This window comes from Chlorocebus sabaeus, chromosome 25 (genome assembly GCF_047675955.1).
Source record: "Chlorocebus sabaeus isolate Y175 chromosome 25, mChlSab1.0.hap1, whole genome shotgun sequence".
NCBI classification, from domain to species: domain Eukaryota; kingdom Metazoa; phylum Chordata; class Mammalia; order Primates; family Cercopithecidae; genus Chlorocebus; species Chlorocebus sabaeus.
In genome coordinates, this window is record NC_132928.1 from 71,345,078 (window position 1) to 71,371,711 (window position 26,634).

Genomic DNA, 26,634 nt, shown 5'->3' on the forward strand with positions numbered 1-26,634 from the left:
TCTCTCACTTTTGATTTTTCTTTAGTTTTGCTACTTGAGAAGATAGAGCATGATGACATCTGCAATAAAACATTGAAGATTACAGATTTTGGGTTGGCGAGGGAATGGCACAGGACGACCAAAATGAGCGCAGCAGGCACCTATGCCTGGATGGCCCCCGAAGTGATCAAGTCTTCCTTGTTTTCTAAGGGAAGTGACATCTGGAGGTGAGCTTTTCCTTTTGCAAACATCTGCAGAAACTGCTTGCTATGCTTTATTTCAGTGAGTCCCAAAGTATTCAGTAATTCTCAGCATAAATAGTCTAGGCATTTTTGAATACATTTTTATGGTTTTGATCAAAATAATTGTAATGACAATGGAACAGATAATTTGATGTTTGTATTGTCATATGACTGCATTTCAGAGGAGAACTTTCTTGTTAAATCGCAAGTTTAGTTGAAACTGGTTATAATTTGAATTAACACCAAATGCCCAAGATTTTGTAGGATGTGCCAGTAAATTAAAGTGAGTTTTCTGTGATGCAATCATGGCTCATTGTAGCCTCAACCTCCCAGGCTCAAGTGATCTTCCCGCCTCAGCTTCCTGCGTAGTTAGGACCACAGGTGTGCACTACCATGCCTGGCTAATTTGTGTGTGTGTATGTGTGTGTGTGTTGTATTGTTATTTCTTATTGTTGGATTTTTTCTGAATATTTTTCATATGTGGTTGCCTGAATCTGTGGATGTGGAGAGTTGACTGTATTATGAAAAAAACTGAGAAACTACCCATTCTTGGAGCTGCTTAGTTGTAGGGTCAAACATCCTTGCATATCTCCATTCATGTACAAAAGCACATTGTAGGACATCAGGATGGGCAAGAGCAGGGCAGGTCATCTCTTTGAATTATAGATACCATTGCTTGGAAGTCTCTTTTGATGATATTTCCATAAAAAAAGTTTCATTCAAAAAGCATGGCTTTACCTATGCAATGCTAGGGATTGGTGATTTGATATTACTTGATTTTCTTCTCCCTTCCTTCTAACAGTTACTGTACTACAGAGTAACTGTCTTACGCACTTAGAGATTGTTATCTAAGTTTTACAGCTCTTATTATCTTGGTTTGGCAGGTTAAGTAGCCGAGGCACAGGAAAGTTAAGAAATTTGCTTAGAGTTGTAAAACTAAGAAGCAGATTTTAGGTCCAGGACTGAGATCCCTGACTCCCGACACCACAGCCCTGAGTCATTACACTTCTTGAATTCTCAGGAGAGGGCTTCATTATACTGTATTCTACCCAGTTTAAGAGAACAGAAAAATGTGTACTATACTTTAGAAGTAGTTCTATTGAAATAGTTACTTTTTTTTCACATTGGTTTTTCATGGGATAAGCCCTTCTCTCTCTGGAAAAATGATCCATCCTAGATTATCCATTTCCTGAAACTTCCAAGAAGCAAAGTTATATTGCTATGTTTTTAGTTTTGTTATTTTTTTAATAGGAATTTCTTTGAATTTAGATAATTTTAGTTATTCTATGTAAGATTTTTTTTGTTTTTGTTGAATGATCTATGAGTTAAGTTTACTTATTTTTGAAATTATGAAGGTGTCTCCTATAATGAACTATAATATAGATAATTTTTAAGAAAATTATCAAAAGGAAACACATAAGCTTTGGAAAATAATGATTTTAACTTTAACAGTTATAGCATTGTATAATTTACAAGTAGTACATTATATATATTATATATTTCCTTTTTGGAATAAAACTGTATTTTGAGATGGTAGAGTGGATCTCAGTATTATTTGATAGAAGAGTTCACTGAAGATCAGCTTTAAGGGCCTTGTGAGTGGAGAAATAGCTAGTGAGCAGTAATACCAGCACTTTTGGAGGCCGAGGTGAGTGGATCACAAGATCAGGAGTTCCAGACCAGTCTGGCCAATATGTTGAAACCCCATCTCTAATAAAAATACAAAGATTAGTTGGGCATGGTGGCGGACGCCTGTAGTCCCAGCTACTCGGGATGCTGAGGCAAGAGAATCACTTGAACCTAGGAGGTGGTGGAGGTTACAGTGAGCCGAGATTGTGCCACTGCACTGCAGCCTGGGCGACAGAGTGAGACTCCATCTAAAAAAAAAAAAAAAAGATTATATATAACCAACACATATGAAATAATTCAGTGAATTCAGTGGCCTCTAAATTTCACATTTTTTAAAAAGTTAAACCTAATGAGGTTTTAAAAGATTAGGAAAGTGAATAGAGCTTCACTAGTTCTATTAGTAGAATTTAAAAGGAAACCAAATATGACTGTTCCTTTTAATTAATTTTTATTTTATTTATTGAGTTTTGAAACAGGGTCTTGCTCTGCCGCCCATGCTAGAGTACAGTGGTGCCATCACAGCTCACTGAGCCTCATCCACCTAGGCCCAAGTGATTTTCCCACCTCAGCCTTCTAAGTAGCTGGGACTATACGCACCTGCCACTATGCCCAGCTAATTTTTGTATTTTTTTAGAGATGAGTTTTACCATGTTGCCCAGGCTGGTCTTGAACTCCTGGGCTCAAGCATTCTGCCTGCCTCACCCTCCCCAAATGCTAGAATTACAGATGTGAACCGCCATGCCCAGCTATTTTTATTTTTCAAATGACATAATCATACATATTCATGGGGTACATAGTGATGTTCCAATGCATACAATGTATGGTGATCAGATCAGGGTAATTAGCATATCCTTCATCTCAAACATTTATCATTTGTTTGTGTTAGGAACATCCTCTTTTCTAGCTATCTGAAACTATATATTATTGCTAACTGTAGGCATTCTAAAGTGCATTAAAACAGGGGTACTTAGGTACTTATTCCTATTATCTGGCTGTAATTTTGTGTCTTTTCTTTTACTTTTTTTTTTTTTTTTTTTTTTTTGAGTCTTGCTCTATCATCCAGGCTGGAGTGCAATGGCGTGATCTCGGCTCACTGCAACCTCTGCCTCTGAGGTTCAAGTGATTCTCCCGCCTCAGCCTTCTGAGTCGTTGGGACTACAGGCACACGCCACCATGCCTGGCTCATTTTTGTATTTTTAGTAGAGACAGGGTTTCACCATGCTGGCCAAGCTGGTCTTGTACTCCTGACCTCTGGTGATTCACCTGCCTTGGCCTCCCAAAGTGCTGGGATTACAGGTGTGAGCCACCATGCCCGGCAATTTTGTGTCTTTTGCAAGACAGTGTTACTTATATGCTTATGTGTTTCAATTTGAAGTCAAGTGCATCATATGGAGTGACTCTCATTCTTTAAATTTACTTAACAAAAGATATCTGTGTGTACTTTATGTTTTGAGGAAGAATAAGAGAAAACCAAGGTTTTCTTATCAAGTGACTTGGATAGCAGAAGAGAATAAATATATACAATGCAGAAGGCTCGTGCCTATGTCCCTGTGTACTAAATTGAATTTGGGGTATCTCAGTCTGTGGTATGGAAATGTAGTGAAATTCAACCCTTCATGATAAACATTCATTTAGGAATCCTCTTCTGTGCCTTTGCTTGTTCTTGTTTGTGGCTGCGTCTGCATCCCATGTGATGATGCTTTGGAGAACTCAGGGACTGCAGTTGTGCCTTGCTTTTTATTTCCATTTCACCCTGGCTTCCTCTATTACGAAAAAGAGACGTATGTCCTGCCAGCAGGTGCAAGGCGGCCCACACTGATGTCTTTCTGTTCTTTACTGTTCAGCAATATGATAGAAACATTAGTGACACACCTAAATATAAAGAGAGAGGCAGGAAGATAAACAGTTTCAAAAAACTATTTAAAAATAGTTAATCAACATGATTCCGTGTCAGCCCTGTGGCTTGCACCATGAGATCTCTGTGGGGCTGTGCTCTTCGGTGTCCTAATAATCCTCAAGAGGTTTTATTTAAGTGTGGGAAAAATGAGATAGAAAGAGAAACAGCAAAATAGCCACCTTACTCCTAAAGTGTGACCTGGTTCTGGACCCTGTTTAATTCAATTGTGTACTACTGTTACGCTTTCCTATTCACTACGTAGTTTAAATTCCTAGAATGAATGCATACTTGATTTCTGGGATGGAATGTATTTGCATGTGTTTGAATTGTTGACGGGAAGAATCCACCTCCCACCTTGGGATGTCAGCCACTTAGAGGCTTTTCTGGAAAAGAGTGTCCTATTAGGAGTGGATGAAAGTACTGAAGTGTTTATCTCACTAAGTGTGTCATAAGGAAAAGACACCATGTAGCCCATTGAACATATGAAATTCTTGCTTTCTAGCTATGGAGTGCTGCTGTGGGAACTGCTCACGGGAGAAGTGCCCTATCGGGGCATTGATGGCCTCGCCGTGGCTTATGGGGTAGCAGTCAATAAACTCACTCTGCCCATTCCATCCACCTGCCCTGAGCCGTTTGCCAAGCTCATGAAAGGTATTTTGTGTGTGTGTGTCTTTGTGGGGGCAAGAATTTCTCATTGGAATATCTTAAAAAAAAAAAAAAAACAAGGCTGGGCGCAGTGGCTCATGCTTGTAATCCCAGCACTTTGGGAGGCCGAGGCGGGCGGATCATGAGGTCAGGAGATGGAGACCATCCTGGCTAACACGGTGAAACACCGTCTCTGCTAAAAATACAAAAAAAAAAGAAAAAAAAAATTAGCCCAGTGTGGTGGTGGGCGCCTGTAGTCCCAGCTACTCCGGATGCTGAGGCAGGAGAATGGCCTGAACCCGGGAGGTGGAGCTTGCAGTGAGCCGAGATCGCGCCACTGCACTCCAGCCTGGGCGACAGAGCGAGACTCCTTCTAAAAAATAAATAAATAAATAAATAAATAAATAAATAAATAAATAAATAATAAATAATAAAAATGAAAGTAAAAAAAGCAATTTCTGTGACTCTAATTTTTGAATTAGAGGCCTGGCACAGTGGCTTATGCCTGTAATCCCAGCACTGTGGGAGGCCGAGGTGGGCGGATCACCTGAGGTCAGGAGTTCGAGACCAGCCTGGCCAACATGGCGAAACCCCGTCTCTACTAAAAATACAAAAATTAGCCAGGCATGGTGGCGTACACCTGTAATCCTAGCTACTTGGGACGCTGAGGCAGGAGAATCGCTTGAACCTGGGAGGTGGAGGTTGCTGTGAGCCAAGATCATGCCACTGCGCTCCAGCCTGAGTGACAAGAGTGAAACTCTGTCCAAAAAAAAAAAAGAAAAAAAAAAAAAAGAATTAGAAACCTAGTCTTTGATCTAGAATGTCTGGTAAAGTTTTACTGAACTAAGTAGCTTAAATACAATCCAGTTTTATCAGTGACTTATTTAATGTATAAAACCCAACTGAATAGTAAAAATGTTTTCACTAAGTACATGAGTAGAATTCAAAAACAGTATTGAATTGGCCCCAAATCTGCTATTTTAAATTTGACTTAGTGAACAGAAATGCCTTATGGTCTTAACAGGCATGATTTTGCCAGGACCATATCTATTTGATCCTTATCTTTTAGAAATTGTTAACTAACTCTTTTTGTAAGCCTCAAGTTGCCTTCCTTCATTGTTAGGCTGTTTTTTAGAACTTCTCATGTGGATATAACATTTTGGAGACTTTGTTTGAGTTACTTGACTCCATATCAGTAAATTACCTGGTTGTGGTGGCTTAACCCCCTGAAACATGGTATCCGTAGTAAAGCATGGGAAGCACACATCCATTTATTAAATGTGGTATCATATAGACAGCAACAGCCTCCTCTAATAGTCATTATTATGCATGCCTGTGACATGAACACTGTGTAAAATAAACTATTCAAACTTTTACCAATGGATTCTTAATATCTCCAGGAGCAGGTACTATAAATGGAGGCTTCCAGTTTGGAATGACAAATTGTTAAGTTGAAATACACTTCCATGTAAAACATTTCTTAGCGACTCTGATGTCTTGGGAATAATCTGAACTGTGTTGAGAGATGGAATTAATGTGATTCTTGTTTATTTTAGAATGCTGGGAACAAGACCCTCATATTCGTCCATCGTTTGCCTTAATTCTTGAACAGCTGACTGCTATTGAAGGGGCAGTGATGACTGAAATGCCTCAAGAATCTTTTCATTCCATGCAAGACGACTGGAAACTAGAAATTCAGCAAATGTTTGATGAGTTGAGAACGAAGGAAAAGGTGAGAGAAATTTTTAAATAGCATAATGTACTCGAATTTATGAAAATTATGGAAAATATGAGGCGAGAAGCACTGTTAGCGTTATCTAAAATATTTTTAGATGTCAATATTTGTTGATTCTCACCTTCTTTCAGGTTAAAAATAAAACACAAACAAAATAGAAGTGTACTCAATATGTATAATTGGAGAAAATACCCTTTTATTAGAGGAATTTTCAAAGTAAAAAAGAGAGAGCGAATAGCATAAGAGACACTTTGTAGGCATTAATCATTATTTTATCATTTTATTTGTCTCCCTTCCCCATTATCTCTCAGCATGCTGGCATAGAAATTAATACCAGGTGTGTCATAGGCATTCCCTGAAATGCAGAATGTTTTCTTAAAAATGCGATTTCAGAACCTGTCTGTGGGAGATTGTTTTGAGTTTCAGTGTTAGGCTGTCTTTCTTACTACAAGCTAGAACAGTGCCACAGTCCTAGGACTCGGAGATGGATATGGCGTTTGTACCCTTGAATGATCCTTTGAATGCCAGGCTAGTGATTTGGACCTTGTTGACAAGTTTTCAAAAGGGGCTCCATGTAATCTCTTGAAGCCAGACATTGAAGCAGAAGCTCCCCCCACTCCCCCATGCCTTCTCTCCTTCTTTCCCTTATTTGTGATAATGGGATCACTATTCTGCCAGGTACCCAGTCTCAAGGGTCTTTTTACAATGTTCCCGTGGTCTTCTGTGTGACAAAGACCCTCAGGGGCAATTTTCTGCCCTAATCCCTGCCAACCCCACTCATCACCAGCACGGCCACTGGAGCATCCTTACTGGGCACTCTCTGTCCAGCCTTGCTTCCCTCATCTGTCGCCTTCTCCTTCTAAAATGCAAATCTGATCAGCCTTGCTTCCACTGCCCACTTCTTTTGCCATGTCCACTCCCTTCCTCCTTACATATTTTGCCTTAAATTTCCACTGCCTCTGTCCCCAGCCATACTGAATTTCTTCCAGTCCCCATGATGTCTTGCTCCTGACCTGTAACCTTGGCACATGTTCTTTCCTCTGCTGAAGATCCTGTTTCCTCCCTAGCTTCTGTGCCCACTTCATGAGTGGTGGCCCCTCCGTTCTCAGTCCCTGATAGTTCCCTCCCCTACTCTACTCCACTGGGTAAACTGCGGGTGATCAGAATGTCTTGTGCTTCACGTATCATGGCATAAGTCATACTGTATTAATACTTGCTGATGTAATTGTTCTTGGTCTGTCCTTTCTGCTAGATAATAAGATAATAAATTCATGAACTATGCTTTTACATTCTTGTTCATTTGCATACACAGCATTGAACATAGGACTCAGCACATGGCAGGCATTAAATGAACCTAAGTACAATTTGTTAATATACTCCTGATATCTATTTTAACCATTGAGATAGTGGCAATTATTATTATTACTGTTTTAATGAGCAATTATTATTATTATTGTTGTTGTTGTTGAAAGTGAGCAATGAATTTTAAAGTGTATACATATTCCTGTTATGAATCTTATGCTGTAATAGAGGCGTGTGACTCAGCTGTTCCACTTCCGCTTATAGACTCTTCAGAAACTCACACATGTGCACAAGGAAACATGCTTAAAGTTGTTCACTTGGGCATCATTTGTAATACTGCAAAGCTTAAAACAACCTGAATATCCATTAACAGGGGAATAGATGCCTAAACTATTGTATTCTTATGCAATGGGAAAATGTATAGTTCAGTAAGTCCTCATTCAATGTTGTGGATAGGCTCTTGGAAACTGTGACTAAAAATGAAATGATGTATAATGAAACCAATTTTACCATAGGCTGATTGATAGAAAAGAGTTAAGTTCCCACAGCATATTTCTGAAACACATCTCCAAACTTTGAAATAAAGAACAAAGCCCTTCTAATATTAAACATTGAAACAAATGTGAGCTATACATAACATTTCAGAAAGACTAATGGCCGGGCGTGGTGGCTCACGCCTGTAATCACAGTGCCTTGGGAGGTCGAGGCAGATGGATCACCTGAGGTCAGGAGTTTGAGACCAGCCTTCTTCTAATCAACTTCTTTTAAAGTCATTTTTAAAGTAGACATACAGATAATTCACTCTGTCCCTTAGATTTTTCAGTATTTGGTTACACTGAAAAATGCACAACAGGTAAATGCAACCCAAGACCATGACACCACTAATAAGTACTTAGAGTTCATCAAGGAGAAACACCAGTCCCATCTGCCCTGTTCTGCTCAGATCGATAGAGTTGCGTCTGACTGTGAGCATCAAGTCTTAAGGAGCCTCTTGGCATGGCACGGGAGAGGATGGGGAAGCCTGGGAGTCTAAGCACAGGAAGGACACGCAGCACACAAGGGGGTGGGGGCCGCTGGGGCTGCCCATGCGTGGGGAGGACTTTCAAGTAGGGAAAGAAGACACCAGTTGCATGTTACGCCAGAGGTGCGCAGTAGGATTCTGGGTGAATGCTGCAGGGATGGCAAGCTGGTCTCCAAGTCAACGACTTGCTAGCCCTCGGAGCTGGCTGGTGGAGAAATAGACTGCTTGGATGACCGCCTGTTTCCCTTCTCCAGGACGAGACTGAATGGGAAGTCTCTATGGGATTCCGAAAAATATGATAGGCCCCCTCACCCCCTGCCAGCCACCGTCAACCCTTTTTAAAAATATTAAGTCTTTTGCGAATGACAGAATAGCAGCCTAGTGTAGTGGTAAAGACCAGGAACTCTGAGCCAGACAGCCCTGTTGGCATTCGGGCTCTTGTGCCTGATGGTTTTGAGGCCTCTGACTTTGTTACTCTGTACCTCCTCATCACTGGAGCCATCACTGCAGCCCTGTGTCCTTCAGGGCTGGCGTGGGGCTTAAGTGAGTCCTGTATGCAAAAGCGCCAGAGCCCTGCCTCTTAGTAAGTGCTAAATAAGTGTCAGTCTCAGAAAACAAAAAAGAAAGTGGTGACGTTTCACAGAAGCTGAGTTTCCCTAGCCTAGGCGTTCTTGGAAAACTGGCTGGAACACCTGCAGTTCTTTGAAATATTACTACCAATGATATCATTGACATGTTTCTTGGAAACTTTTATGTATTTTGTTGCCTTAAAATGATACAGGAAAGACTCTATTTTTTTTTTTTTTTAACACTTTCCCAAATTGTTTTCAGGAATTCTAAAATTAGGTGTTTAATTACAAAAATGAAAAAGGTTTTGAAGAGCAGGAGAAGACTTTGAGAAAGAAATAAAGCTTCAAATCCTAGAATCTGAAATTTGGAAGTGACATTACTCACAGTTAGTTACTGGCTAGGTGTGATGGCTTGCAGCTAGTCCCAGCACTTTGTTTAGGGCCGAGGTGAGAGGACTGCTTGAACCTGGTAAGTTGAGGCTGCAGTGAGCTATGACTACACTGCTGCACTCCAGCCTGGGCGACAGAGCAAGACCCTGTCTCAAAAAAAAAATTATTATTATTGTTATTATCTGGAGACAGAGTCTCACTCTGTCACCCAGGCTGCAGTGCAGTGGTGCGGTCTTGGCTCACTGCAACTTCCACTTCCCGAGTTCAAGTGATTCTCCTGCCTCAGCCTCCCAAGTGGCTGGGATTACAGGCACCCACCACCACAACCAGGTATTTTTTTTTTTGTATTTTTAGTAGAGAAGGGGTTTCACCATGTTGGCCAGGCTGGTCTCAAACTCCAGATCTCAGGTGATCCTCCCACATTGGCCTCCCAAAGTGCTGGGATTACAGGCATGAGCCATCAGGCCCGGCCTTATTTTAACCTATTTTAATTATTGACAACTGTTTATAAAACTGGAAGATATAGGCATCTTCAGTGAGTTCTTAATTATATGTTGTATTAAAATAAAAGCATGCTTCCGGGGTGGATGTCAACTCTTTCTCTACTTTGGGATTTATAGTAATTTATTTTTTGGTTGATTTTTGAGCTATCATGTAGTAGTGTCTGTTTTTACTTTGTATTTTATCTTTGTGCATTGCTCCTTGAAATACAGCATTTATGGTATCCTGTAAGCCTTTGGATTTACAATTAAAGAATATATAATACTTTTTTTTTGGCTTAAAAGTTTCCAGCTGCATCTTTTTTGATGAAGTAAAAAGCATAGTGTACGTGCCCTATCTGCCTTTCTTGTCCGCGGATTGCTTAAGGTAGGAGGCATGAGACTTGGAATTAATGGTCGGTAACTTGGCTGTGGTCTGTGTTATTCAGTAAGCCGTAGCCTCCGTAGATACTGGGCCCTCCCTAAACTCCTGGCTCCTTATCTCTGTGTGTCTGTATTTGTGCATTTTGTGCATGCACCTGTCTGTGACCCCCCCACACGGAGGCATGCCACCGTTAATGATTAACAGCCACTGCCAGGGACCTGGATTTGCCATTACCAGAGTGGCCTGTGCCAAGCAATTCAACAAATATCACTGCTAGTAATCTCATCAACCGAAAGAACGTTTTTGTGCTTCATACTTTCGAAGTAGTCCAAGGGTTCTCATACCCCAGTTTTAAAATTTACTTTTGAATGTGTTAAAATGTATTCAGAAAGAAGAGTACTTTTGCTGCTTTCTCTTCAATCTTATTTTTTTCTCTTCTGAAGTCTTAGGCAAGTGATTTCTTGTTTATTATTTACAAAGTTGTTCACAGGGATTCATGATTTCACTTAGTACCTGGAATTAAAATTGGTTTTTTATTCAATTACTATCATAGCAACACACAGCCTAATTGGATTTGCTGTTCTGATTGCTTTCTCTTGCCATCTCATTGAACAATAGCTAATTGGAATGGTATCAACACCAATGAAAAGTAATATCTTAACAAAAAGTTTTAATGAGTTAGAAATTGAAAAGTGACTGGAAATTATCCTCTGCCTCCAGATACACTATAGTAAAATGTCCAGTTTGGACAAACTAGTTGAACAGAAGTCACTAGTTAAAAAATGGATTGCAGATTTTTTAACATATAGCATTTTCCCCTTTTTTTCAAGTAGTAAATAATAATTTATATCTGACACAGCGTAATGAAGAAATATTCATCTGCTGTATAAATAAAAACCAACTGATACATATTAGCTGAAGTGATTTAAACACCATTTGGTCTAAAATAAATCATTTATCCTGCAGTTTTGCTTGCGAAATTTGTTTGAAAAAATAAATTTAAAGAAAGTTTCAGGACTGAATTTCAGTCCACTTTGGTAGAATTACCCCAAATTCATAATCAGTTTGATCTGAATAAATACATTTCTTTATTATTAGCACTCCCTAGTCTCTTTGTGATATTGTCTCATTTATTTGTGGGAGGATGGTCTTCCATGTTTATTTTCTTTATGATAATTGTACTGATAGGCTCAGATTACTCCTTGAGTCCGTCTGTAAAAAGTCCAAATCATTAGTAGATTTGAGTTGCATTCTAGTCCCTTGGTTTGGGTCTAGTTTCTTCCAGGAGCCCCAATCCTACTGTGTTTTTCATGGATCAGCATTGTTGAGGTGGGCCTATTTAAAGTGTGGCCTGTTTATGTAAAGTAGGAAATGTTTGCTCAGTACTCATAGCTCTTAAAGCTCACAGCCCAAAGCTCCACCTGAGAAGGCATCTGCAGTTTCTAACAAAGATTGTGGTATTAGGGTATTCTCAGATTAAATTTGTCTGGAGCAGTGGAAATAAAAGCTTGCAGATGCTTTGATTTTTATGTGAGTGCTTGATTTCTTAGTAGAGTAATTTAGAATAGAAAGTAGGTCAGCACTACAAAGAATATTTATGTCTCTGGTAAAGAACAGAACACTTTATAGAAATGAAATAAAAATGGGGATATGATTTTAAAACTTTGTAGAGTTCTCAGTTTTACTGTGTAATAATTTTTCCTAATAGGAATAAAAGTATTTTTAGTTCTTAGATTTTCTCTTTCTCAGAAGTTCAATACTTCAAAAACCAAAACCAAGAGGAGGTCTAACTTTAATCGGTATCATAAGAGAGGAACTTTTATTAGCTAACTCCTGAGATCTGTAATAAAGTGATAATTTCCATGTATCAGTGGGATCTGAAAAGTTCTTTGTATACAGAATATATTTTCCTTTGACTTGCAATTTTAGAGGTAGCTTCATTTTGATTTTCAACAGGCCTTCAACAGACTCCTAACACCTTAGCTTGATTTCTCCACCAAGATGTTTTATTCCCTAAGCAAAGTTGTAAATACCCTGAGGAAGTTCTAAGTCGTCTGAACTGCAGTCTTGTGTAACTAAAATAATTATGCTTTCGTTAATTGAGCTTGAACTTTTGGCTTTATTTTGAAATGGGTCATTCACATCTGCACTTTGTTGCCCTTTGTTAATGTCTATTGTATGTGTCAGGTGAGAGATGGAGAGGGAGAAATGTTAAAAACCAAGTGTAGAAAATTTATGATGCCTCTTTTAGGATCATAAAACTAACAGAGGAGGATGGCGTTTGCGCAGAGGCTTGGGCTTTCATTTAAGTGAATAATCCGCTGAAAAGGTTTCGGCTGGGATTGTCCTGACTGCAAAGACCTTCCTCCCATGAGGACCTGAGTGACAAGGGCTTGAGCAGAGGAAGAGGGAATTTCAGCTTCTCCTTGTGCACAGGGGTGCCCGTGGCCGAGGGGTTGCCGGTGTAGTGTCATAGACGGAATTCCATTCTTCCTACTGGGAATGAGTCCGATGGGTGTGAATCTTTGTCGCAGGAGCTGCGATCCCGGGAAGAGGAGCTGACTCGGGCGGCTCTGCAGCAGAAGTCTCAGGAGGAGCTGCTAAAGCGGCGTGAGCAGCAGCTGGCAGAACGCGAGATCGACGTGCTGGAGCGGGAACTTAACATTCTGATATTCCAGCTGAACCAGGAGAAGCCCAAGGTGAAGAAGAGGAAGGGGAAGTTTAAGAGAAGTCGTTTAAAGCTCAAAGATGGACATCGAATCAGTTTACCTTCAGGTATGATCTTGTTTTCATGTTTTTGAAAGATTTTTGTGTGTCCTATTATTATTATTATTATTATTATTATTATACTTTAAGTTCTAGGGTACACGTGCACAACGTGCAGGTTTGTTACATATGTATACATGTGCCCTGTTGGTGTGCTGCACCCATTAACTCGTCATTTACATTAGGTATTTCTCCTAATGCTATCCCTCCCCCTTCCCCCTTCCCCCTACCCTACCACCGGCCCTGGTGCGTGATGTGCCCCACCCTGTGTCCAAGTGTTCTCATATTTCAATTCCCACCTATGAGTGAGAACATGCGGTGTTTGGTTTTCTGTGCTTTGGCAATAGTTTGCTCAGAATGATGGTTTGTTAATCAGTTTTCTTTGTTTATCAGAACCGGGAAAGAGATGGGGAAGTAACTTTGTAAAACAGTGAATGAATGAGTATCTTCAGTTGTGGGCTTAGATTCATGGTTCTAATGTAATGGCCTAATGACAGTCCATGTAGAAAACAGCGTTAAGAGCACATCGTAGTCACAGCACACAAGGATCTAACTCTCAGCGTACTTTATTGATGGATTAACTGATTGACTCCTTTTGAAATTGAGGCAGAGTCATATTTTAGCTGAGCGTCCTGAACCAACATCACGTGGCATTGTGAAGATCCAAAACAACAAAACTGTTAATATTTCATCGTTAAGTTCATTGCTTCCACAAGGATCTATGATGTCATCCGCTATCTGGGACACTGATATTGTTGTCAGCACTTTCAACAAAATGTATCAAGTCCCCTGAGGTACTTTCCCATGAAGGTTTAAAATCCTTCAGGCACAAAAATCACCCAGTAAATCTAGGGAAGCTTTTTAAAACCTTGTGATAACAACATACAAGGATTACTAAATCATTTTAGTAATGTGTTAGGAGAAACTAAAGGGAATAGAAAATCAATCAATATGTCAATCAATCAATACATATAGATATTGACTGATAATCAAAATATATCAATCAATAATAGCAGACATACATTGATTCACTAAAGTAAGTTCTTTAATATTATGTAGTCTACTTGTTGTAAGGAAAAAACAAATACCTCCACGGTATTTAGTGATTCTTTCTAGTGCCAGAGCGGTATGATGACCGAGCAATGCAGATTTCACTTTTATAGAATCTGTATGAAATATCTCTATGTCAATGTCTATACTTGTCTATGTCTATGGGTATATGTATTATGTATTAGAGTGCTCGGATGGATTCTAGTGTTTTCCTCAGATGTTTGTTAATGGCATGGTAATTTGATTTAAAGTGAAACAGTGACAGTTTTCTGTCGAGTGTGTATAAATTGTCTTATAAAATGTGTGTTATGAAACACTGGAAACCTTGCAGCATCCTGTGACTCATTTAGGTTATTGCAGGTGTCCTCAGTTGATCAGAAAATTGCTAGTATGACGGCTGGGTGCAGTGGCTCACGCCTGTAATCCCGGGACTTTGGGGGGGCCGAGGTGGGTGGATCACCTGAGGTCAGGAGTTCAAGACTAGCCTGGCCAACATGGTGAAGCCCCCTCCATTTCTACTAAAAATACAAAAATTAGTTGGGCATGGTGGTGGGTGCCTGTAGTCCCAGCTACTCGGGAGGCTGAGGTGGGAGAATCGCTTGAACCTGGGAGACGGAAGTTGCAGTGAGCCGAGATCACGCCATTGCACTCCAGCCTGGGTGATGAGAGCGAAACTCTGTCTCAAAAAAAAAAAAAAAAAGAAGGCGTGGTGGCTCACACCTGTAATCCTAACACTTTGGGAGGCCTAAAGGAGTGGGTTGCCTGAGCTCTGGAGTTCGAAACCAAACTGGGCAACATGGTAAAACCCTGTCTCTACTAAAATACAAAAAAAAAAAAAAAAGTTAGCTGGGTGTGGGGGCGGGTGCCTGTAATCCCAGCTACTTGGGAGGTGAGGCAGGGGAATCTCCTGAACCTGAGAGCTGGAAGTTGCGGTAAGCCAAAATTGTGCCATTGCACTCCAGTCTGGGCAACAGAGTGAGACTCTGTCTCAAAAAAAAAAAGAAAAAAAGAAAGAAAAAAAATGCTAGTATGAGTTGATCATGATGAGAATCCAGTATATGTTATTGATTATTTGGTTTGATGAGGTGAGAATAGACTGTGGATGCTTATCACTTTTACCTTCAACCTCTCTGGGGTTAGGGGTTGGGGGAAGGTCCTTTTTCAGGCTGTCTTCTGATATTTTCTCTTAGCTGGAGGGTTGCTGGCAGGGTCACTGACTGGTCTGTCTTATGTGTCAGTCAGCCATAATTAGAGAATACACTATTTATTTATAATGAGGCTTCTGCCTTCACATATAGATGAAAGAAAAATCCAGAGGTGCACTAGATGTGAGTTTTCTTCTCCATTTTTCAGCTATGTCAGTTTTCTTCTAGCTGTGATTTGATTATGTTATCAAAATTAATATTTATTGTTTCCCTTGGGAAACTTTGGGGGAGGTGGAAAGGATTAAGAATCTGGTGGAAAGGGAAGTAAATTTGGAAGAAAAAATGAAAATCATTCCAGTGATTCTTTACTCTTCAGTGGTAAAATGATTAAATCAAAATCTTAGCATTTCTGAGGTCAGATTTTCACTCTTGCTTTTCTTCTCAAATGTTCCTTGGCTAATACCCTGAGTTTATTCAAAGCAGACTGAATATTATATGACTATTTTTACTAGATTTTTAAAAAATCTAGTAAAATCTAGCTTTAAAATCTAGCTTTTCTTTTTCTGAGAAGAGAGGGGAAACTTTAGTTACACATTTATTTACTTTTTGGCATTTAATGAAAGATTCCCAGTTAAATCATAACCAAGAAATCTGCTATAATTCTGACCCAACACCAAGGAATGAAATTTGGTTTCTGGAATTTTTAGCATGTCAGTTACCTCTTCTGCCCACAAGATGGCACTAGATTTCATCTTAAAAATAATACTGGTACCAATATGGAAACTTTCCTTAGAATGCTCCAACCCTAAACACACACACATGCACACATATTTACCTGTACAATATCTTAGAATGGGACAGACATCAAAAAAGGGAAATGATAACTATAAAAATAATTATTTTTTTTTGTTGAAGAATTCCCCTTAGTATAGAAGAGAAAGCAAGCATATGTAACTTAAAATCAAGGGAGTTAGTTGCATTCAATATTATCTGCTAGAAAATTCTTTAAGTTAGTCTTGTTTAATAGGGGAAACAATTCAGGACATGGGCCTAGGCAAAAATTTTATGACTAAGACTTCAAAAGCTCAGGCAACAAAAAACAAAAATAGACAATTGGGACTATATTAAACCCAAAAGCTTCTGCACAGCAAAGGAAACAATCAACAGAGTGAAGAGACGACCTGTAGAATGGGAGAAGATATTAGCAAATTATTCATCTGACAAGGGACTAGCGCGGAATATACAAAGAACTCGAATAACTCAATGGCAAAAACACAAATAATTTGATTTAAAATTGGGCAAAGGAACTGAATAGACATTTCTCAAAAGAAGACATAAAAATGGTCAGCAAGCATATGAAAAAATGCTTAGCATCACTAATCTTCAGGGAAATGCTAATGAAAATCACAATGAGCTATTTCACCTTAGTTAGAATGGCTATTATCAAAAAGATGAAAAATAGTTAATTGTTCGTGAGGATGTGGAGAAAAGGGAACTCCTATACCCATTCTCTTGTAATTTTTTCCTTGAGAGTTATTACTCATCATTTTAAATCTTATGGCTATTTATAGCTATTGGAAGTGTAAATTAGTACAGCCATTGTGGAAAACAGCATGGAGGTCTCAAAAAAACCCTAAAAATAGAACTACTCTGTGATTAAGGAATGCCACTACCAGGTATTTCCTCAAAGGAGAGGAAATCTGTATATCAAAGGGATATCTGCAATCCCATGTTTATGGCAACACTGTTCACAAAGGCGAAGACCAGGAATCAACCTAGGTGTCCATCAGTGGATGAACGAATTAAGAAAATGTGGTGTGTTTACCTGATGGAACACTATTCAGCCACAAAAAAGAATCAAATTCTATCTTTTGTGGCAACATGGATGAGCCTGGATGACATTATGTTAAGTGAAGTAAGTCAGCACAAGAAAATAAATACTGCATGTTCTCACATATATGTGGGAGTGAAAAAAAAATGGAGCCCATGGAAATAGACAGTAGAATTGTGGTTGTTAGGGGTGGGAAAGGCTTGAGGGGAGGGGAGGTTGGAGAGAGGTTAGTTAATGGATACCAAATTACAGCTAGGTAGGAGGAATGAGTTCTGGTATTCTGCAACTTTCTAGGGTGAATATAGTTGACTATAATTTATTGTATATTTTCAAAAAGCCGGAAGAGAGGATATTGAATGTTCACACCACAAAGAAATGATCAATACCCAAAGTGATACATATGCTAATTACCCTGACTTGATCATTATATGTTGTAAACAAGTACCAAAGTATCACTCTGTACCCCATAAATACGTATAATTTTTATGGGTCAACAAAAAGACGGAGAGAAACAAATTCTAATACTGTTAAATGGCACACTGTTCAGGGAGAAACATCTGATAAGTGGTAAATGGAACAGCGATGCTGTCCTTTCATGGAGTTACCAACTTCTTGAACCCCTTTTGCAGGATTTTTCCCTTTGCATAACAAGCTTAGAGAATTTCTCCGAAACATATTCAAGAGTCCTCCAAGCTGACCTTTAATATTTGTGCCTGCAGCTCTTTCACAAATTTGGTATTAAATATGAATAATTACGTTCTCTTGTAACCTTGTCCTTGAGAATTACTGCTGATTATTTTTAATCTTATGGGTATTTATAGCTATGGTGACTTAGTGATGGAAACCTCAAATTTGATTTTTTTTCCTGCTGGAATTTCTTCATGGCTGGCTACCAAATAAGAAGGATTAATACTTAAAAAGTAAGACAGTAATAATCTAGGATAATAATTTTAAAACAATACTTTGTGATTGTGTAGTATTTTTCTTGGAATTTGCAAGAGAAAAAAGCATGGTCGCAGTGGGTCTTTTTATTTTGTCAGTACTCTATATTGATTGCTTCTTCTGTTGATGTTTATTTTTAACTGAAGTTGTGTTTTTTGGACACGTTAATACAAGACAAAAGCTTTAAAGACTCCAAAAGTTGGTATGTCGCTAAAGCAGTGGCATTCTAACTTTGCTTCAGAAGTGCCCAAAGCCTGCGAAAACCATCCACCTCACAGGTATGCAGTGAGTAGAAGGGTGGATGGGAGCGAGCATATAACCTCACCTGGATTCTTTAGAGAATACACTGCTTTTCATCTGCAAATGGAGGCCTCCCACTGAGGCAGTATTAGCTTTGTTAGTGAAATGTTCATATTGCCAGCAAAAATACTAGGATAGGTTTTACTCAAACCTGTGATTGAACTATAGCTGCTATGACCAGGCATTTTTAGAACCATTATTCTAGTGAGTACAAAGAAAATCCGAGCATGGGCCACAGGCATTTTAACAATTCAGCTGTAGTTTTCCTAAATGTTTAGCTGGCACAGACTCAACCTTTCCCTGCTTCAAAGGGACAAGGATGTTTATGATAAAGAATGTTGACTGGGCGTGGTGGCTCACACCGGTAATCCCAGCACTTTGGGAGGCCAAGGCAGGCAGATCACCCGAGGTTAGGAGTTCGAGACCAGCCTGGCCAACATGGGGAAACCCCATCTCTATTAAAAGTACAAAAAGTAGCCAGGCATGGTGGTGGGCACCTGTAATCCCAGCTACTCAGGAGGCTGAGGCAGAAGAATTGCTTGAACCCAGGAGGGGAGGTTGCAGTGAGCTGAGATCTCGCAACTGCACTCCAGCCTGGGGGAGAAGAGCAAGACTCTGTCTCAACAACAACAACAACAACAAAGAATATTTTCTTTTTGGTTACAACATAAAGCGTGCTTTTTAAGTGGAAGTATTCAGGTGTTTTTGGAAACTCGGAAGCACTCTGAATGTTAGGCGTTGTTAAAATGCAGCCTTTTATCTTTACGGCTCACTTGTGGCTTTCCACGTGTTCCATGTTGATTTCCCGATCTGTACTTAGCATTTATTGTCCCATCATTTGTTCCAGATAACTTGTCAATCAAATCTTGTGGCTTGGTTCTTGGCTTTTCTTCTGCTATGGACAGGAGGGCTCCTCTTGCTGTAAAAGTTCTCAGCATTTGTTTCTATCGTGTTATAGCAATCAGGTGGCTAGATGAACATTTATAAATGACTTTAGTCTAAACTGTTTCCTTTCTATGGTTAAGAATATTTTTTTCTTTGTCCACCTCTTTCCCCTAACTACCACCACCTAGTCTAGTCAATTCTTTACCTCAACTGCTTTGCCCTGGTCAAGTCTTTCAAAAGGAATGACTCGGGGCCAGGTGCAGTGACTCACGCCTGTCAATCCCCAGCACTTTGGGAGGCCAAGGCGAGTGGATTGCTTGAGCCCAGGCGTTCAAGACCAGCCTGGGCAACAAGGTGAAACCCCATTTGTACAAAAATATACCAAAATTAGCTGGGAATGGTGGTGCATGCCTGTAGGACCAGCTACTCAGAAGGCTGAGGCAGGGAAATTGCTTGATCCAGGGGAGGTCAAGGCTGCGGTGGACTGAGATTGCACCACTGCCCTCCAGCCTGGACAATAGAGTGAAATCTTGTCTTAAAAAAAACAAGTATGGCTCAGCAGATGGAGGAGCCTTCCATTTGGTCTTTCCTTTCTGTTTGGTTTGTCTTCCAAATCTCCCCTATCCTGCTGTGTATTCCTCAGCAACTCACTCCAAGCACCAGCCTGATCCTGCAGATGAACCCTGCGTAACTTTCTCCGTCAACAAACGCTTGAGGATCTGCTGTGTCCCCAATACTAGGGGTGATGATAAAGTATATATGCAGTCTCTGCACTCATGTCTCCCACAGAGAAAGTATTCATTCAGCAAAGTTTTCTAAGTACCTGTAATGTGCAAGGCACCGTGCCAGTCTGAAGTCACGGAGACTGTCATGGTCTCTGCCCATAGAGCACTTACCTTATATTGAGGGAGGGGGCAGAACTTAAGCTAATAATTAAATACTTGTTTGCTTTCTATAATATTAGCTGCTGTCAGGGAAAAGTCACATGACAGTGATTAGTGCAGATGTAACCTGGTCTAAGGTGATCACAGAAGGCTTCCTAACGGAGTTGAAAACCAGCCTGGGCAACACAGTGAAACCCTGTCTCTAGTAAAATACAAAAAAAAAAAAAAAAAAAAAAATTAACCAGATGTGGCAGTATGCGCCTGTAATCTCAGCTACTCAGGAGGTTGAGGCAGGAGGATTGCTTGAACCCGAGAGGTGGAGGTTGCAGTGTGCCTAGACTGTGCCATTGCACTCCAGCCTGGACGACAGAGCAAGACTCCGTCTCTAAAAGAAGTAACATTTAAATTGAGACTTGATACGGGAATTTACCAAATACAGAACATGAAGAAAGAATAGGCTGAGAGCACATGTGAAAGAAACTTGGTTTCTTCCAGGAATTGAAAAAAGTTCAGTGTGGTTTGAACAGGGCTCAGCACACTGCCCTATGGACCCAATCCCGCCTCTACCTGCTTTGTACAGCCATGAGCTCAGAATGGGTTTTACACTTTTAGATGCTTGAAAAAAATCAAAGAGGAAGAAGAATACATCATTGTACCTGACATGATATGAAACTGATACGAAATTTCAATATCCATAAAGATCGTTTTACTGGGACACATTCATCTTTGTGTTGACTGTGCCTGCTTTCCCTCACGTCGGCGGAGTCAGGCAGTTGTTACAGAGACTGTGCAGCTCACAGAGCCTAAAATGGGGCATTTTGCAGAAGGATTGTGCTGACCCCTCTTCTAGGCGATGACGAGTGAGAGGAGAATAGGGCAAGATGAGGCTGGAGCAGAAAGAAGAACTCAGACGCAGGTTTGCAGGGACTTACAGAATGTGTTACAATTTTAATCTGTAACTTAAGAATCATGAGATGCCTTCGAAGGATTTTAAGCAGGGGAATGACAGTTAGGCATATTAAAAAGGCATCTGGCTGCTGTGAGGTGGACTTAGGGGGCCAAATGTGGATGCAGGAAGATGGACACTAGGCATTGTAGCAGGCTAGGCATGACATGGTGATGGCCGTGCAGATGAAGAGAAAAAAAAGAAAAAAAAAAACAACCACCATTTATTTAGCATTTATTATGTCCCAAGCCCTGTGGTAAGTACTTTTTATACTTCTTTGCACTGAATTTTTCATACCAGTCCTGTGAAATAGTGATAATTGGTTCTTTTCCATTTTTGTCAGTAAAGATACTGAGACTTCAAGACCTTCAGTTACTTCCTCAAAATTCGCATGGCTGTGGTAGAAATGGGATTCAGATCCAAGTTTGCTAACTCCATAACCTGGAATATAAATTTCTCTACTACAAGAAAAATATATAGCACAGAATTTACCTGATATTTTGTGCTTGGTGGATATGTGGGGTAACGGAAAAGACAATATCAAGAAAAGTATTCAGATTTCTAGTATGAATAACTGGATAGCTGTCTTTGCCTACCCACTTCCGAATCCTCTTTGTCTCAAATAGCAGTTCGTTCATTAAAGTTCTTTAAAGTATAACTTCCAAAAAGGTAAGTTATAGGTCTCTTGCAAATATGCAGTGGGCATATGTCAAAGATTTTTATTAAACTCATTAATCGTTGAGGAACCAGGTAAAACCAATTCAATGAGAATTTGAGGAGTGAGCTATTTATGGGCAAATTAATGGAGGAATGCAGGATTCGATTGCTGGGTTAAAAGCAAACCTGGTTGAGGTCTAATTTGGCAATAAACCATTTGGGATTGTCTTTTTCTCCAGACAGAAGTTATTTGCATCATCACCAGACAAAATCTACAAGTTAACCTCTGCTCTCACCTAGTTATAAAAATAACTCAGTCAATAGAAAAACTATCAATCAAAGGTTAAGCTCAGCTCTGCACTGAAAGAATATCCAGTAATGTCGTTTACCTCCTTCCAAGTTGTTAATGATTTTCCTGATAGTTTATAAAGTTTTCCCTGACACACCCCTCTTTCCTCTGGCAATATTGCTTTCTCTTCCATATGAACCTATAGATCTTGTATATCTCTACCGTATTGCAGCTAGATAATAAGAGTCAGCATTTGTAGAATGCCTAGAGTACAAAATGCTTTTAATTTACATTTTCTGTTTTATTCACCACCACCACAACCATGTGAAATATCGTTGCTCACTTTAGCAGGTGAAGAAACAGGCTCAGGGTAGTTCCTTACTGGTTTGAGGTCCATAGCTTGTTATATTATGAGAACCAGGACTCATTTAAATCCAGGGCCATTTCAATTTAATTTAATTAATTTATTTATGTATTTATTTGAGACAGAGTCTCGCTCTGTTGCCCAGGCTGGAGTGCAGTGGTGCGATCTCAGCTCACTGCAATGTCCATCTCCCAGGTTCAAGTGATTCTCCTGTCTGAGCCTCCCGAGTAGCTGGGATTACAGGTGTGTGCCACCATGCCTGGCTAATTTTTGTGTTTTTAGTAGAGATGGGGTTTTGCCATGTTGAACAGGCTGGTCTCAAACTCCTAGCCTCAAGTGGTCTGCCCACCTCAGCCTCCCAAAGTGTTGGGATTTCAGGTGTGAGCCACCACGCTCAGCCTTAATTTTATTTTTAACTATCTCAGACTGAATGCAGATAACTCTTTTTTCCCAGGTTATACATTCTTCCATGATTCGTGACTTTCATATTTTCCTGTGTTTGTGTGTGTGTGTGTGACTATACCCAACATGTAAGTTCTGAATCATTATTTATTACTTAAATCCCGAGAAGTAAGAAACCAAAATAAGAAATCGATTCTGCAATATATTTTGCAGTTAGGGTCTGACCATTTTTGTTTTGATTGCTGTGCGCTAAAGACATGGCTATGAAGATAATGGAAAACCATGAAATATCAGTTTTCCCTTTTTGCATCCAACAGATTTCCAGCACAAGATAACCGTGCAGGCCTCTCCCAACTTGGACAAACGGCGGAGCCTGAACAGCAGCAGTTCCAGTCCCCCGAGCAGTCCTACAATGATGCCCCGGCTCCGAGCCATACAGTGTGAGCTTTCTGCACTGCCACGGGGGCTCCGGTGTTGATTTCTCTCCTTTGACTTGACTTGGATTCAAATTGAGCAGATGTGTTTTCATAGCAGGTTGTAAATGAGCGTGGGACATTTCATAGGTGCCATGACTATTAGAGAAACAAAGTTTGAGCATAGGTTCCTTAGTCTAATTTCTACTCACAACAAATGAATTTTAGATGCTAGGCAGTTGGTGACGCGACCTGGCCCTGGAGTAGAAAGTGAAACACCACATCTCGAGACATTTTGTTAAATACTTGCATGCAGCGTGAGCATAGCCTGATTATATCACCAGCCGTTTGTGTCAGGATACTTTGAAAAATGAAATCAGGACTTCAAGAGTACTTCCATTTCTTTCTTTGTTTTGTGAGGGGAAAAAATTGTTGCTTTTCAGGATTTAACTTTAATTCACTTTAGGTTTGACCAACCTAATACTTAAAAATTCCTGGTAGTATTTTGGTTTTAGAACAGGCATTCATCCTGGAGGGGACAGTACAGACAGCTGATGTGCCTGGCACCTTTGCATTGTGAGAGTTTCAGTGAGGCTATGAATCAGAGTTTAGTGGATGAAATAAAATTACTAATTTTTTTCAAAGGTGAGTCCAAATAAACCCCTGAAAGTAGGCTAAGCAAAAGAAGAATGTGATTAATGCGTATGTCTGTACGTAATGTGGTAATTAGCCTAAGTCTGTGTTAAACCATGCATTTAGATCCTCTCTTTTCTCCACCAGACTTAATTCCCTGCTGTTTACCCATCCTTATTTGGAGAAAAAAAATCCAAAAGAAAATTTTGTCTAATGAGGCTTGCGTGGAATCTCATTTTTTTTTTTTTTTTCCTCTTTTGATAATGAAAACCTTGGCACTGGCAGAGATTTCTTTTGCAAGTTCCTGGACACCAGGATCCCCACAGAGAAACAGGATCTAAATGAGGCTGTAGTTTTAGAACTTAAAGGACTGTCATTTATTATAACTGATTTGTTTCTCTGAGAATGCATTCTGCATAAAGCCATACCTCAAAGCAAAGGCCTAATTAACGGAGGCAGAAAGGGCTCCCAGGCTGGTCTCCCAGCTCCACAAAGGGACGAGCAGATGGGACACCGTGCCAACCCCGCTTTTCCTGGCCACTCCTCTGCCCTCTTTCCTGTGTCTTCACCTGCTCTGGGGGAAACCACCTCACAGAAGCCAGGAAGTGGTACTGGGCACGCCAGGCTGGGCCCAAGATGTATACCAGTTAAAGCAAATAATTTGGGATTTCAAATGAATTCCAACCCTCTAAAGTTGAAATGCAGCCAGCTTAGGGAGGTGCATCCTTGGTGCTCCTTCTCAGAAGTCACATGGTGGAAAGCTTCTAATCCAGACTTCCACACAGGACCAGCTTTGTGTGTGGCAGCCGTTGGCTCAAGTTCTCCACCCCGGATGCTGCTCATCTTCACTGGGACTGTCTTTGTGTCTGTGCACACCCCCATTCAATTCTGACAACCTCATCGAGTGGACCCTTTTATGATCCCCAAATGAGGGACAGAGAAGTTATCATTCAACTGACCCAAGTTGGTAGCTACTAAGTGGTGAAGCTGGATTCAGACACATCTTCTGAGTGTAGAGTTCACCACCCATTTCCGGCCTCTTAGTACAGGAAAAGTTCAATCAATATGGAAACAAAAGAGAAACAAGAGGAGCAAATCAAGAGGGGAAGGAAAATAGGAAGTGGGAGGAAGGTGAGGAGGCTAAAGCTGAGAGTGTAGATAGCTCTGGGAGTATAGATCGGTCAGTCAGTCGTATAGCTGAGATGAGCTCCGGTCTAATAACCCCCAGCTGAAAGCTTTTCCGGTTCTGCTGCCTTCACTTAAATGAAAACTGCTCATCTGTTTATCGCTCATTCTACTGTAAAACTATTTTAATAAAAAGAATGAACAACTGATTCAAGATTGTTACACATACACATGTACATTTAGGCATGCATCCACGTTATTTTTTTTCTTTGAGATGGAGTCTCACTCTGTCACCCAGGCTGGAGTGGTGCCATCTCGGCTCACTGCAACCTCTGCCTCCCAGGTTCAAGCAATTCTCCTGCCTCAGCCTCCTGAGTAGCTGGGATTACAGGTGCCTGCCACCACACGCAGCTAATTTTTGTACTTTTAGTAGAGACAGGGTTTCACCACCTTGGCCAGGCTGGTCTCGAACTCCTGACCTAGTGATCCACCTGCCTCGGCCTCCTGAAGTGCTGGGATTACAGGCATGAGCCACCGTGCCTGGCCTAAGCACATTTATATGCACAGACACTTGTATATACACACATATATGTATATTTTAAAATTTGGAAAATACAGAAACACACATAAGTAACCAAACATCATCCACAATGTGTCCAATTTTACAAAGTGATATAAAGGAGCTAAATTTCCCTCTACATAGCAATCCTCTCCATTAAATTTAAACACTTTAGTAAGTTTGGTATCTGTGTTTAGTAATTTCTCCTCTGTGTATGTATGTGTATATATACAGGCATCCATAAACATAATTTTTAATGAAAATGGATTATAGGTAATATTAAATATAATATAAACATTATATATCATTATCTGTACCTCATTTTTATTATAGTCACAGAGTATTCCACTGTATATCAAAATATTTCAAACTGTTTTAGAACATCTAGTATGTTTCAGATATTTTTCCCCTAAGTGTGTGGTAATAACAGCAATTTTCCCCAGTGATTTCCAAATCACTTTTTTTTTTTTTTTTGAAACGGAGCCTGGCACTGCCCCTGGGCTGGAGTGCAATGGCGTGATCTTGGCTCACTGCAACCTCCGCCACCCGGGTTCAAGCAATTCTCCTGCCTCAGCCTCCTGAGTAGCTGGGATTACAGGCGCCCACCACCGCGCCCAGCTAATTTTTTGTTTTTGTAGTAGAGACGGGGTCTCACCATGTTGGCCAGGCTGGTCTTGAAGTCCTGACCTTGTGATTCGCCCGCCTCAGCCTCCCAAACTGCTGGGATTACAAGCATGAGCCACGGTGCCCGACTGCAAATCGCTTTCAAGTGCACTTAAATTAGAGGGGTGGTATGTAAGTGTTTAGTAAAATGTGGATATTGAAAATGAATATACATCATCCTGTGAGGTAGTGAAAAAAGCAAGACATGGAAAACTTAAATATTTTCAAGTTTTAAAAGACAACTGTAACCAAAGTGTTGTCATGACTGAGTGGAATTGTGAAGACCAAAAAATAAATAAATAAACTGTGACGACCAATGAAAAATTAGTTGAAATTACAATTTAAAAATATATGATGTTTGTGTCTCTAGTTCCAAACTTTAACTGATTTGGTTAAAAAATTAGAGTACTAAGTTCATTTTAAGTTACATGTTTAGTTTGGTGTCCCCTCCCCCAATTACAATGAAAGCCTAATTGTTGCAAAATGCTAAATAGATTAAAAAGTAAT

At 40.1% G+C, this 26,634-nt stretch overlaps 1 protein-coding gene across 2 annotated transcripts in view; it reads left to right on the forward strand.

Moving 5' to 3' along the window:
- The window catches only part of MAP3K21 (mitogen-activated protein kinase kinase kinase 21), a 54,221-nt gene that overhangs the window by 18,480 nt on the left and 9,107 nt on the right, over positions 1–26,634 (forward strand). For both annotated transcript variants that reach the window (XM_007989816.3, XM_007989817.3), the window contains exons 2-6: positions 26–206; positions 4,250–4,398; positions 5,949–6,124; positions 12,808–13,048; positions 23,052–23,174. In XM_007989816.3, the coding sequence (XP_007988007.3) occupies positions 26–206; positions 4,250–4,398; positions 5,949–6,124; positions 12,808–13,048; positions 23,052–23,174 (870 nt within the window). The remainder of the gene's footprint in view (positions 1–25; positions 207–4,249; positions 4,399–5,948; positions 6,125–12,807; positions 13,049–23,051; positions 23,175–26,634) is intronic.